At 32.3% G+C, this 15,031-nt stretch overlaps 3 protein-coding genes across 3 annotated transcripts; 1 reads left to right on the top strand and 2 right to left on the bottom strand.

The window, feature by feature from the left end:
• Nucleotides 1-4: 4 nt before the first annotated feature.
• Ttll1b (Tubulin tyrosine ligase-like 1B) lies at nt 5-3,739 on the bottom strand. Its single transcript, XM_076375680.1, has 9 exons — nt 3,678-3,739; nt 3,379-3,510; nt 3,238-3,303; nt 2,985-3,160; nt 2,721-2,907; nt 2,440-2,641; nt 1,813-2,043; nt 612-721; nt 5-222 (listed from the first exon to the last, which is right to left on the bottom strand). Exons 1-9 carry the CDS (start codon nt 3,737-3,739, stop codon nt 87-89), a joined length of 1,302 nt encoding a protein of 433 aa, XP_076231795.1. The 3' UTR covers nt 5-86.
• Nucleotides 3,740-7,256: 3,517 nt separating this feature from the next.
• Nucleotides 7,257-8,540, top strand: LOC143188792 (uncharacterized protein CG13380-like). The gene is made up of 3 exons (XM_076393235.1): nt 7,257-7,577; nt 8,084-8,300; nt 8,404-8,540. The coding sequence occupies exons 2-3, from the start codon at nt 8,121-8,123 to the stop codon at nt 8,479-8,481; spliced, it is 258 nt and encodes an 85-aa protein (XP_076249350.1). The 5' UTR covers nt 7,257-7,577; nt 8,084-8,120; the 3' UTR covers nt 8,482-8,540.
• Mrpl23 (mitochondrial ribosomal protein L23) lies at nt 8,344-9,529 on the bottom strand. The gene is made up of 3 exons (XM_076393233.1): nt 9,380-9,529; nt 8,963-9,242; nt 8,344-8,871 (listed from the first exon to the last, which is right to left on the bottom strand). Exons 1-3 carry the CDS (start codon nt 9,391-9,393, stop codon nt 8,722-8,724), a joined length of 444 nt encoding a protein of 147 aa, XP_076249348.1. The 5' UTR covers nt 9,394-9,529; the 3' UTR covers nt 8,344-8,721.
• Between the last annotated feature and the right edge of the window lie 5,502 nt (nt 9,530-15,031).

Raw genomic sequence — 15,031 nt, 5'->3', positions numbered from 1 at the left:
TGCACACCCTCTCGATGAGGCAATGTTCCATAGAATCGTTCTAAACGTAAAAGCGGTATGTATCAATGCAAAAGCAAACGAATCATTTATTTCCATTTACTAGAGGAGTTTCGACATTTGCCAGAGGAACATTCTTTGTCTTCCTGAGCGCACAGTTCCTCGTCTAGAAGGAGTTCGAAATTGCCCAAGGCTTCTGAATGCGGGCATTTGTTCCATCTTACACTAAAAAATGCAATCTTTAATGCTATTTCATGGGAATAAAAAAAATTCGTTAAGGCGAATTTAAATGTTTTCATTTTGGATATGCATCGCGGATGATTCATTTACTGTGAATGTGAAAGATGAAAGCTGGAGTATTTACAACAGTTCAATAGTTGTGTAATTCATTTCATTAGTTTTCAAATAGATTTGTCACTATCGTTTTACTACGAATTAATCGTCCATGTATTTCATCAAAAGTGACCGGCCCTACATACTGCGTGCACAGTTCACTTTGGATGAAATGCAGATGAAAACAATTTCTACACCTTTTACTGTGGATGAATCTTTCGCGATGTAAATCCAACGTAGAAAGTCTAAATTTGTCTTTAGATAAAAGCAAAATAACCTACTCTGGCACACCATCCGGAGGCACAACGATCGAAATGATATTGTCTATCAATTTGTACTTTAGGATTCGATCGTTTGCTGTAGTAGAGGTCAACGATGGAGAGGCATTCACCTAGACATATTACAAAAATTGACGTTTTTCTTAAATTGACAAAACTGATGAGGCAGAGTTTGTATTCTCAAGTCTGTTCATATGATCGAATCAAGTTTCAAGTAGTTGCTCTTCCACGGCCGACCCTTGAGTAGCTTTTCACGGCATTCACACCCTTGCTCCAAACAAACAGACTTTCTGAACGTAACTTGAAACTGAAATGGCTATGTTTTGTGGCTAATGACACTTTACGTTGGATATGTCCATGGTGGGTCACGCTCAAATGCTTTCAGCAACAAGGATACAGACCATTCCACGCTATCTCGATCATTTTTGCACCTCGATGTCAGGGATTCTGATTACATTGAAATATGTTGTAGACCATGTGCAATTAGGGGAAGTGTCATCGTCTTTATAATTTTGAAATTATTTAACAAATACAAGCTTTCGAACATTACAGTTTTTACCGATTTTTATGTAAACTGCCTTCACATTTGAATTTACATATATCTTCGAAACTATTGAAAACACAAACTTACCTTTCTTTTTGTTGATCTTAAAGGATACGCATATCTTGATCATTTGAATAAATGTTCTGAAAAAGATTTTAATTAAAAAGAAATAAAAATATTTCTGTTTTGCAAATTTGACACTCGGTTAAAAAAGTGCAATTAAAATACGATGGCAAAGATCGCAGTGTACTCGGATTACACTAAAGCAATCGGTGCGGGCGACTAAGTGTTGCTAAACTAGTAGTACCAAAATACCTGAATCTGGGTACAGTGCAATCTTGAAAAAAAAATGTGTTCAAATTTCATATCTTTAATAGTTTCGGATATTATATATAAATTATAATATTAGTATAAATTCAAATGTGAAAGCAATTTTCGTAAAAGTCAACGAAAAATGTAAGTTCTGGGGGCTTGTATTTCTTAAATAGTTTCAAAATTATAAAAATGATTGCTTAAATCCTCCTCCTAATTGCAGATGGACTACAATACATATTTCAATATAACTAAAATCCTTGACATCCAAATACAAAAGTGATCGAATTGGCCTGAAATGGCCAGGCTCATACAGTAACGTAAAAGATGATGAAATGATTATCGAACCTCTATGAGCCACGGTTTGAGCTCGTTGTCGATAATGATATCGTAGCCGTAACATTCGAAGCAGTGTCGATCATTTGCCATGACTGGAGCTACTGCCTTCAGAGAATGCACAATGCACCAGGTGATATTTGCGAATAATTTTTCTGTGACTGTTTTTCCACGTGTACTCTCCAAGTATAGTCTCAAATTGTGCACGCTCAATTTTCCACCATGTTTGCTGTTGTATTCCTCCTGGAACGAAGATATTTTTTCACAATAGTAAGATCAACTGACATAATATAAAATACGCGACTATAAGACAATAGAATATTGGAGAGCCTTGTCAGTGTTATCTGTTGTTAAATAATTTAATCAGTTACTTTGGTCTCTATTTTTTTAATTGTCATTTGTTGCAATTAAGTGAGGATATCAGAATATTAGCATGTTTTTGCTGCAATAAATCCTAATTCGTTAAAAAACCATAGATTTGGAGGTCTATGTATTGGAGTATTGGTGTATTGGATTTGTAAATTGTTTTGTCTTATTCTTCTATTCTTTGCATTAAAGGGTTTAATCCGTGAATAATAATAAACATTATTATTATTAATTTTTAAAAAAAGAATAAGATAATTTAAAAATTGTACTCACGCCATGTTTCTGCACTGATACATTCGTCAAATGCACATACATATTGTCCAATTCCTGTATACTGGTATCATATTTGACAGTGCAAAAACGGCAAAATCCTAGTTTGAACAAGTACGCTTTCAAAGGACGAAAGGACGTAATAAGAACGTACAATCGAAGATCAAACTTTTTTCCTCCGATTAGGAGAGGATTGTCGATGTACCTGTATATTTGACATTTATTTTTAACAATATTTATTATCATTAAATTTAACAATATTTTCTTAAAAAAAATCGATATACCTAGATATAACGTATGATTCCTTCGTTAAATTCGGATTAAACGGATTTTTAGCCTCGCGAGACCATCTTTTCAATTTACTCAATTTGTTGATGAGAAATATTCCTGCGCCCTGCGACTTTCCACACGGTTTCATGATCCACGTACTTTGTGGCGACTTCCGGTACTCCTCCACGAACATATTATAGTCTATAAATGAACACAGGCAGTTAAGTGTTTTGATCGAAATGTAAAACAGATAAATATCGATTGCAATTGTACTTTGCCTGCTGGCAAGACAAATGTGACGGGGATAAAGTCAAGATAAAGATATTTTCCACCGTCTCCCCTCTCTGCGAGCGGATTTCCTTCCCGCTCTAAATCCTTCCGGTAGCGTTTTATATTCTTCACCAGAAGATCCTTTCGTGTCAGTTCGTAGTGATTCGGAAAGTGATTGATCATTCTAAAAAGCAACAGGGTTATTTTTGGGAGATGTAATTTCATAGACATTTATTATATAGCATTAGGTAAATGTTTAACTGTCTGTCGTCCATCCTGTATCCAGTTTCCACGCTGAATATACTTCTGCACGATTGAGTGGCCGCCCTATAGCAGTAATAATAGTAATAGCCGAATAATGATACTGGTTGCTTAATACGGTATATTCATTTTTTCTTTTACCAATAAAAATTCCAGTCATCATCTGGACCAACTTGGACCCATCCCCTTTTTTCAAAATTATGTACTATCACGGACTTGTCTACGTCTGTGCAAAACGTAACTTTTACTTTATCCGTCCCACTCGTTGATATTCTGTGAAAATAAAATTTGAAAGAAAAGCATGAGTAATCACAAATTTTTAAATAATTTCTCTCCTTTAAATATTATTGTAATACATATTCGTGTCACACTTTACATTTTATTATTATTTAATCAATTGATTATCGATTTTAATGTTTTATGTATACATGTCTATTTACCTGCCATAATTAGTGGTTAAACTGAAATTTGCAGCACGTCTGCCTTCTGTAACCGACGCCATTCCTGACGCTATCGTAAGTTAGATCGATTTCCCGTAGTTACACGGGGTTTTAGTATTCTATAATTCCTCGTATCACGAATACATATATTATTTTTACATAATAAACAAATAAAGAAAAATAAAAACCCAGAGAGAGAGAGAGCAATTTTGAACGTATCTGTTATTATATTCAATGTTAATTTTATTTTCTATTTTATTTAATTTTATTTATAAAAAAAAAATTTTGTTGATATTTTCATTTTATGGAAGCTGTTTGTATTGTAATTTAATTTAATTCAATTATAATAATATTATTTATGTGTAATTACGAACATACAACTTTTAATAATAGTATAGTATTAACAGTACTGATACATATGTGTATATTTTATCTGTTCTGTTTCGTAATATTGATTAATCATGTTGATATGTCGGGTATTATAATAGTATTTAATAATATACTGCACTAGTATTTCTTAAATTATCTATTTAATACACATAAAATAGACATTTTTGCATAAAAGTTAATGTAATGCATGTTCTATGAGAAGTCCCCTGGGAAGTATTGCCTCTAATGCTTTCCAGGGAACTTCTCATGGAACACGTGCAATAGTTCGTACCTACTTTTGTAATATACGAATTGCTTATTAAAGATATCTATTTCAAGCATATTTAAATATGAACCATATTGGTATCTATAATATTATTCTCATAACCATATTTTTAATTTAATTCATGTAATTTTTAATAACATGGAAAAATACCCACGTAGTAATTTGCAAAACAACAAAATATCTATTTTGCAGATTACAGATACAATTGAGGACAAAAATAGGTGGACAAGTAGTAGGTCAGGGCAAAGTTTAATCTAATTAATATTATTGTTACATACATCAATTTTCATACATCAATTTGATGTTGACATACATCAAATACTTTATAGTATATGCATTATTTAGTACATAATTGAAGAATAATATTTACATTTTTGAATAGAGAATTCAATTATTTTACGAATTAGTCAGCTATTTTTCGAGAGACGAAAATAAGTGGACACTTGTTACAATGTCGTGGCAGAGCGCTAGATGTTTACAAACACTATGCTTTTATAGCGCTTACCTGCAGAAGCCCTAAATAAATATGTTAGTACTTATTCAAGTTTTATAAAAGTAACATCACGCTTGAAAAAATATCAAAATAGCAAAAACGGAAGAAATTTCTTGAATTGTTTCGGACTGCCGTAATAAATTAAGTTACTGTGAAATTGCGCGGAAGTACAGTGTATCGAAAGATGCTGGAGAAAAAATTTATAAAAAATATTGAATACATAATACTGTGGAGAATTTAAGTGGCCATGAACGCATATGTTGTACGACGGTAAAAGAAGATCGCCGAATTGTTCGAAAATGTAGACAGGATCCAACAATCGCCTCGAGAAGTATTGCAGAAACATTGCAACTAAATATTTCAACAAAAAGAATTAAAAGAAGACTGCACGAAACTGGTTTAAAATGTTGCAAGGCTAGACGCAAGCTACATATTAATAAAAAATATATGAAAAAACGTTTAGCTTTTGCTAAAAAATATGTAAATATACCAATATCGTTTTGGAAAAGTATAGTATGGACTGATGAAAGTAAGTTTGAATTGCGACAATTAAAAAAGAAACAAGTTTGGAGGAAAAGAAATGGAGCGTATAAGAAGCCGTTTGTTACGCCAACGGTTAAAGACGGAAGATCATTGATGGTATAGGGGTGCTTTTCCTGGAATGGAATCGGTACATTAGCACAGATTGACGCAATAATGACTGCAGATAAGTATATTGATATATTAAATGAAAATTTAGGAGAAGCAATATTAAAAATGAGTCTCGACGAAGAATTTGCCTTCCAGCAGGACAATGATCCAAAACACACTGCCAAGAAAAGTGTAAAATTTTTAAGGATTTGGACATCAACTTGCTTGAATGTCCGGCACAGAACCCCAACATGAATTCAATAGAGAACTTATGGAATTTATTAGACAAAAAAGTTCTTTTGGATAAGCGAACGAACAAAATTAAATGTTCTAAAAATTTACAGTTTGCATTTACAAATATTAGTAAAGATTATATTGAAAATCTTATAAAAAGTATTTCAAGTTGCTTGGACGCAGTAATTAAAGCAAAAGGCGGCAATATTAAATTTATTATGCATTTTATTTACCATATATTTTATTATGTGTCCACTTATTTTTGTCTCTCGAAAAATAGCTGACTAATTCGTTAAATACGAATTCATTATTCAAAAATATAAATATTATTCTTCAATTATGTACTAAATAATGTATGTACTATAAAGTATGTAATAAATAAAATTGATGTATGTAACAATATTAGTTCGATTAAACTTCACCGATACCTAGACCCTCTACTTGTCCACTTATTTTTGTCCCCGATTGTAAATTAATTAATCTTTCATTTTGATACAGAAAGATAAAAGCATAATACGGATACTGAAAATTGAAATGTATAGTTACTCGCATAGAAAGAATATTATTAGGCTTAGTGTATACTAAGCTGAAATGAAAAAATCAAAATTGTGTAAAAAGCTAGTTTTTGTTAAAACAACGTTTGAGGTGTAATGGCCTTGATATTTTAGTTTTTTGTACTTAAAGATATATTTTAAGAATTTTGTATATAAGTAAACTGTTACATTTCTCTTTAAATGGAGATTCATGTAGAAAGATAATTTTATCCTTTGAGACTTTGCATTTTTTAAAATTTTTATTTTCTTTTATACTTTAAAATAAAATAAATAAATGTAAGAACAGTTTGTAAAATAAATAAAATTAATTATTTTTAAGTGGCTTCTGGCGTCATAACATAGTTGTTGATCAAACTTAGACTTTGACGATTTAAATATCATTGTAAGAGGCAAGTTTCATCAGCTATCAGCAATCATAAATAACAAAATTTGCACTATGTACATTGTGGTAGAATGAAATATAAAGACAGAATTAATTTCATTGTACCTCAATGTACTGTAATACGTATTTAGAAGTATGACCTCTAATTGTATTACGGCAATTTAAATTAGAACATATAGCAGTGAAATGACGTTATACCTTGTTTTCAGAACTATCATAAATTAGCACGTTGAATTATATAATCATATCCAATTAATTCAATCATACAATCCAACGCACATTTCCCTGCTAATTGAATCCAAATTGAAAGAAAAACTAACGTGACGAGCAATTCGTTTTTGATATACCTTTTCGCCATATCTACTAGCACCGTGGTTTCCTGTAGATCTCAAATCGATCATGCTTTTATTCAATTTATTTTATTGATATTTACATCGTGAGAAAGGTGGGATAGGTTATAACCCTAAAAAATATAACTTTCAAGCTCAGCTGGTCATAGTTTGTATTTACGATAAACGACAACCGTCCAATTTCTAGTGCGTGTGTTACTTCGCGCTCTTACTTTTTTTTCGTCTTTGTTCATCTTCGGGATGGACGCTTCACGAGTCAGATACGCGTCAGCACACCGACAGTCAAGACGTTACAACAAAGAGACTATTTCATCGGGGTGAATCCTGTCGTGACTTGTCACACATTTTTCAACCTTCCATATTTTCTATTTTGTGTTCTATTTTTTGTCACGTGCTCATATACCAGCGAAAAATACTTCAAAAACGTATTTAGTCTACTGATCCGTACATTACATACAGGATCTAAAACCAGCAGAAGAACGCATAAGTATCTACGTTGGAGAGAAATTCAAAAACTGTGGGGAATCGAGCAGAATCGAGACGTTTAAAGTATCCTGGGCTGCAATAAGAATTGAATACAAGGCTTTACGTGAATTTTCTTGGTACGTTATCATTTATATGTATTATTTTAGTTTCAAATTAGTTTATCTTCGTCACGATCTGGGCACGCGTTACTCTCGTAAACAAACGGGACATACCCGTTCTGTCACGATGGATTCTTATTTGAACGAGGTAATGCACAAATTAGACGTAAAAAATTAGAATCGCGAAGAGGCGGCTGTTAATTTGTTAGGCGGAAATTGAACTCCACTCGGTAGCACCAAAAGCGTCTGCGAATGTTATTGCATTCTCTGTTGAGTGAATCACGTTTGCGCATAGGAATTTGTGTCACGAATTTAAAATTCGAGCTGCATCCTTTCTTAATGATACCGTTCATAAGCGCGAGAATTACATTTTAGAAAGTATCTGGTGCAATGCGCGATTTTCTGTCTATTCTGAGTGTGAGTGTGTTTCAATAGATTTTTATTGGATAAGTGAGATTAATAAGCATTCATGTGGTATTGTGTATCAATTGCTAAAAGTATATTTATGTTATTTGTTGATTAAGAAACGTTAAATAATTTAATTGGGAAGACACAGACAAAATGTTTGTCAATGCTGGAAGGTCCGACACTGTCAGGGCAGCAAAAGGAAGGGGAATAGCTTTAAGTCATTTACCTCCTAATAAGTGTCTGTGCAATAGACCACATTGTTTTGTACTTTGCAATGTGTGTGGATATTGGACAAAGGGTAGAGTACGTTACTGTTGCCCTCTTCATCCACAGGTTTGTTTATCATGTATAAAATTTACACAGATGTGTGCTCATGTGCTATTTAAGTTTGATTTTTAATGTTCATAATTGTTTGGTTTATTTTTTTTCTTTTCAGACAATCTTCTTATTTGACATTTCACAATGCCCTCAGTGCAAATCCTATGGCTTTATGTTGACTGAGTTGAAAGATTAAATAATATATGCTTCTTGTTTAGTTATTTCTTAAGTAAGAATACTTATATATGTACAGATATGCCTTATATTTATTATATGCAGCAAATATTTTATTTTGTATATTCACTCAAGTATTGTATCTGAGATGTAGTTGTTAAACAACAGTATTATGTTCATTATAAGAAATGTAACAATGTGGTAAAAAGAAACTATGAATTCTACAAGCTTTATTTTTTTTTAAATACATAAGTAAAATTTTTTATATTCTAAACCATGAGGGTAAACCTGGCATTGTATTGGGTCTTACAAATTGTTTATATCCTTTTTTGTACTCTTCAAACTTTTCCTCATCGGTCTTTTCTTCTTTTTTTTGGAATAAATCAGGGTATGTAAATGTCTGGTCCCTGGGCTGTAATTAGACAAATAATATGCATAATTGAGATTTGATACAATAAATAATTTAGTATATGATGCAAAATATTTTCATTCTTTAAGTTTACCAAATGAACGTAAGCAATTTTTATGTCATCATCTTTAACAACACAATTCTGTTGTGGACAGATCCTTGTTCTCCCAAGTGCTATTCTAGTGTAAACTTTAACAGGATTTACATTGTAAATCTTTTCTAAATAATTCTTAATATCATGTTTTGTCATTTCCATTGAACAGTGAAACCATACTATATAATTTGGTTGTTCATAGGTAGGCTTAACGAGCTTTAACCAAAAATTTGGAAGAAAGACTCTAAGCTGCGGATTACCTTTCTGATATAATGGATACCTGAAGAATGGGTTACACAGTTAGGGCAAAAACTAATGAAATAATTATCAATCATGTTAATTTACTTCAAAATGTATCGTTGAAATATTTTTAGAAATATTGTTGTTGAGTTGGTATTCCATATCATTAGTACTTACCAACGAGTTGACATTTTGGTTCTGTAAGGTAAATTTGAAATTCACCGTTTATGTTGAATTTCCTTATTTCGGATAGATTATTTACAAATAAAATGGTATTATTGATTTATATACAAACCATACAAACAGTAAGGTTACATCGTATGTCTCTCATAAATATCATTTTGTCCAATTTCATCTAGATGGCGGGACTAATCTCATTCTAGTTCTACAATTCATTAGTAGAGGGCTACAAACTGGAACTATTCCTCACAAGTTATGCGATACGGAACAAAGTAAGCCTTTGTAATTTAAATGTAAATTCAGTTAAATTACAGTTTAAATGTGAATTCAGTTAAATTACAGTTTAAATGTGAATTCAGTTAAATTACAGATCGAGTATATCAGTACAGTCGAGTATATCGAGTATATGGTACATGTTTCTCGTCTGTGATTAAATATTGCGATTATTTGTTACGCTGTATTTACTTGCTATAAATTGCCAACCCAATACCCCTAATGTTTAAAGTATGTTTCTGGGATTAAGGGTGCGAACACACTATTATTACGTCATGTGAATTCGCGTCACATACTATAGCAAATTCATAGTGTTAGTCTAGATTTTTCCCTGGCTTTAAACCTGTTTTGCTATAATATGAAACAAATTTGTTATATGTGACGTGATAGTAATGTGTTTGCACCCTAATTCGTGCATTGGCAACTTATTTTATCCAACTAAAGACGAGATTGAGAAAAAGTAAAATATTCTGGTATTATTATCAGTATAAGTATTTCCACAGACGAGGTAAGGAAACGTATAGGTATACGTATAGAATAAATTGTATTACTGAAGTAATCTGCTTATCCCATGACTTTACCAGCGACGAGAATCTTCGTCTTCATGAGCTTTATTATCACTTTTGTATCATGCTCAACGTTAGCGGCTACGTATCAAATGATTGCAACACTTCGAGCGGTAAGAATTAATACAAGGAACAATCGTAGTAATGTATGTTTATTTTTGTTAAAAATAAAGGTATATACTATCTTGATTTGAATTTGGCGGATACGCTTGGGGCGTCACACTGCTAGTGACCATGTGAGCTTGCGGTGTATGTCTGTGTACGAGTTAGTATGTACATATGAATACTAGATGTTTGATAGCAGATTCTAAAGGTGGAATTTCTTGCACGCGTCTGGACCTGGAGTCCTGGACGCTTGCGGCTGGCGCTGTGTCTAAACGTTGGAAAAAGGAACGTTGTTGCGTTTGTGTACGCAAACGACGGTTTTCAATACACATATTATCTACTGCATTTACTTTTCATTGCCTTCTTGATGTGTAGAGGTAAGTCGCAGCGTCAGACGCGTACTGTGCTCCCATCGTCCCATCAAGAGATGATCCCCGGGACGGCACAGGGGCAAGAAGGGTTTCTCGATCTGCATTGTGTGTGTATCTGGCGGGGCGAATCGTATGCGAGAGCCGAAAGTATATGTGAGACTGGGCGTGTCCTCTTCCACTCTGACCAATTAGATCTGCATACCTTTCGGGAATCATCTCTTGAGCAGAGCACAGTGTTATAGAAGATCTTGCCTTAAATTGGTAGGGTAGTCTCGTGACTTTTCGAGATTGACAGGTCGGTATCTGCTGTTACAGTTTTCGTTCAGGAATAGTCTTACCTATAAACACGTGGCTGTCTGATGATGGCGAGATGAAGTCACTTTATGATTCCAAATTGGAAACGCGACTTAGAAAATTTCCCCCTTCACTATACATACTATTACACGAGTCACGTGTATGTTGTTTCTGCGCATTGGATAGCTGAGAAAAGTCGAGAGAGAAGGCAGATGTGACCCTTACTTTCTCGCTCTTGAAACGTTGAGATTCAACTCTGTTCAAGTTGTCGGCAAGCGACATGAGCCACGCACGATTTTTTCAATTGTCAAATATTTTCCTTTTTCAATTTGTTAAAAGGGAGCAGTGGTGGATCTACTCTTCAAGAGGGTCGAGATATCACCAATTTTTTGAGCCCCATTGTAATAAATAAATTATGGGCAATATGTATTGTTTTATTTTTATACAAAATTAAATACACATAAAATTAAGAATATTTGGATCAAGTATTTGAAAAGACATCTGTTTTACATTTATTGCGATAATAATGTAGCTATATAATCCACACTCTAGGTGTAAAAAGCTAACAATAACTTAGTATACTTTCATCTGATTTGCTTCAAATTTTTGGTAGTTGTTGTTAATGCTATTCTGTTTAATTGCACCACCTATCTTGCATTATCTATCTTTATATATACATATCTTTGGAAATTAATAATAGCATTCTAAATGAAGGCTGTTGGGTTAGCTGCGGATGATGATTTCTTTCTGAGTGTTAGATCCTGCGTTCAGTCAGTACCCGCTATGGAAAGAACTTTATTTATTTTTCTAAAATATTTAGATTGCATGGAAATTTTTTTTCATTTAAAAATTCAAGTATAAAAAATATACTTGAATATTCTTACTTACTACAAATATACTTGAATTCAAGTATAAAAAATATACTTGAATTTTTCTCTAAAATAAGTACATATTACATATATATATACATGTATGTACGTGCGTATGTAGGTTTTACGGAGAATTAAAATAACGTGTCTGATGTTCCGGTCAGTTTGTCAGTCGGTTCTTTGTATACTTTTTTTAAATGAGAGGAAGATTCGATGTATCGACATTTAAAATCAATAAAGACGTGTCCCTGTGTTGTAAATACTATTGTGTTTTATAAATATTATAAATTAAACTTGAAAGTTAAAATTCAGGATTTGAAAATTTAAAAAGCGAGTTTCTATTATTTGCTATTTGTTTTTGTTTCAAGCTCAACAGGCATTTCCTGGGCAATCCATTGAGCTGCTTTCGTCTTGTAGGTATTAAGGTAAAGCATGTTTGTTTCTTCTAATCGTTTATTCATGTGGTAAACATCAATTTGAATGTAAAGGTTCAAAACGGCAGGGATGATTAATTATATTTTGTTTATTGTTTTATATTATTTTATAGTGACTGTGAATATACATATGTATGTATACTTGCGAGTAGTAACATTCTTTTTATGTATCTATTAAGTTAAGAGTTTTTCAATAAGATATGATAAATGGCCTGCTATAATATTGAAAACATTAATGTGAATACATGAATATTCATAATTGAAAAAGCATGGAAATGAATGTTAGTAAAAAGTATGATATGACTTTGATTGTCATGTAGTGGAGATATTGGATCTTTCGATTTCATTACTATAAAAGTTATGGAATAACAATACAATATAACTTCATATGAAGTGAAAACTATCACGTGATAGAATTAAATGTATAGAATTATTTATCATATTCGTATATCGACATTGGCGGTAGTAAATACGTATTAGTATAATATAAAAAATAATTATCTGTTTCATTAGAATTCTTTCTTATTAAAATTCAATTGTGTAAAAAGAAAATGAATATTCCACTTTTTATACAAGAAGACATTTCGCTATGGGTAAATTTTGTTATGATCATGTAATGAGCCTGAGTAATGATGTTATACTTGTGTAGAAATTTTTTTCTAATAATGCAATCATCCGAAATGTATTTAGTAGTTTGAATTTTTTGAAATAGAGTTTACGTGTGAATCTTTTTTCACAAAAAAAATTTCCAATACCGTGCTTTGGTTTTGTTTTATATAACAAATTAGCTTTTATCTGCGGCTTCGCTTGTATGGATGTTATTGATTAATAGTTAGCTATGAAAAAACAATAAGGAATCGGTTGCCATGCGACGTGTGAGGCGTGGATCGGCACTAGGTCCGAGATTTTTGTTTGTTATGCGTGTATCAATATTGGTCTCTTTACATAGCCTAATACAATATAAGATTAGTCTATGTCGCTCGGGAAAAATAACCTTTTAAACAATGAAAGAATTTTTTAAATCGGTTCAGTAGTTACAGAGTTTACCCTGAAAAACCAAAGCAACTTAACCTGTTTATACATAGATATACAAGTATACATAGAAGTATAGATATACAGGGCGTTTCCAGATATGCGAGACATTTTTGCAGGATAAATTCTACATATCTAGACAATGAGTTCATGCGAGTACATGTCTGGAAATGCTTAGTTTTTTAGTTATACGTTATTTTATGTTGCGTTAAACGCTGGTTCGAACCCTGTAGAAAATAAGAAAAATGCGAAACACTTTTGAAGGATAGATTCTATAGATATAAACACAATGAAGAAAGTTTAAATGCATATATGCCCGAAAACGTACAGTTCTTTAGTTACATTCTAGTTTCTATTGCGTAAAATACTGGCTCATTTCTTGCTTGCATGATACGCTATCCTCTTTAAGGTCGTAGTAGGCCCAGGGATACAGGCTGTCCCAGAATAAGTGTAAGTCCTGAGAAGGGGTGATTTCTGGGGTAATTCTAAGTAACTTTTTCCTTAGCGAAAATTTGTATTCCGGGTCCTTGAATGAGTGGCACACTGTAATAGATCGTAAAGAAACTATCCATATGCAATATAAAATAGCATATAACTAAAAAACTAAGCGTTTCCGAATACATATACCAATATACCCACAAAAAATGTCCCATATGTTTGAAAACATCCTGTAGATTCAATACAATTTAGAGTTATTTGGCTTGCTAATACATGTAATTTTGATAAAGTCAACTCATCTGTATGTACAATACCTATGTAAAATTAAACCTTAAGATCTGCATTGTGGGTTTCCATAGCCTGAGGAAAGGCTGTAACACAATTTCAGTTTTCTGGAATAGTGTTGCATACCATGGGATATGGGTACGTAGGTTTTTAATTTTAGTGTTGAGGGTGTATGTAGCGTCTTGTGTGGCTACTTGCTTACAATTAACGTCTTGTGTGGCTGCTTGCCTAGCGCCCTATGTGGCTGCTAATAGGTTTCTGGTTTTCCTATTTTTATTCAAGGACAAAAATAGAGCAAAAAGGTTTTAATACGTCTTCGTGTGTCTTACAGTTTAATTTTTATAAAGTTTTAAGAATCCGAGCTCCATTTCTTATAAATGTGTCGGGTCTTTAAAGCTTTATAAAAGTTAAATCGTAAGATATATAACAAAATGTATTAAAACTCTTTTCCTCTATTTCTGCTGTTTAGCGCATCCGTAAAATTACAGAGTCCTCTGATTGTTAGTCTAACATATAGGAATGTTAACTTTAGGCCATTATTATTGCAAATTGAAGGCAGATCGGACAATATGTCATAGGATATTTTGTGTTCCATTTGAGTACCTCTTCCACTCTAAATATTGCTATGTATATTGTTATTACATATTTACTAACTTTCTTGAAATATTACTTGCTTGATATTTTTCTGAAGTTTTCACATTAATCGGGAAAAATAGAATATCTAGTAGTAATCGCATACATATATTTCTACGTGTTAATACTTATCTTTTGGCTGTTTCTTCACATACGAATCAAATAAATACGTCTTTGTTACGGAGTTGTTTTTCCTTATGTTCTAACTGTATGGATATCATACAGTGACAAAATCTATCCGACCGATCAATAAGATACTAGATAAACAAATACATAACATTTATATATGACATGTTAAATATTATAATTAAATAATATTTAATTATAATATAATAAATAGTTAAATAAC

This window comes from Calliopsis andreniformis, chromosome 3 (assembly GCF_051401765.1).
Source record: "Calliopsis andreniformis isolate RMS-2024a chromosome 3, iyCalAndr_principal, whole genome shotgun sequence".
Lineage (NCBI taxonomy): Eukaryota > Metazoa > Arthropoda > Insecta > Hymenoptera > Andrenidae > Calliopsis > Calliopsis andreniformis.
The sequence above is the reverse complement of the archived record's forward strand: the minus strand, read 5'-3'. Positions and strand labels throughout refer to the sequence as shown.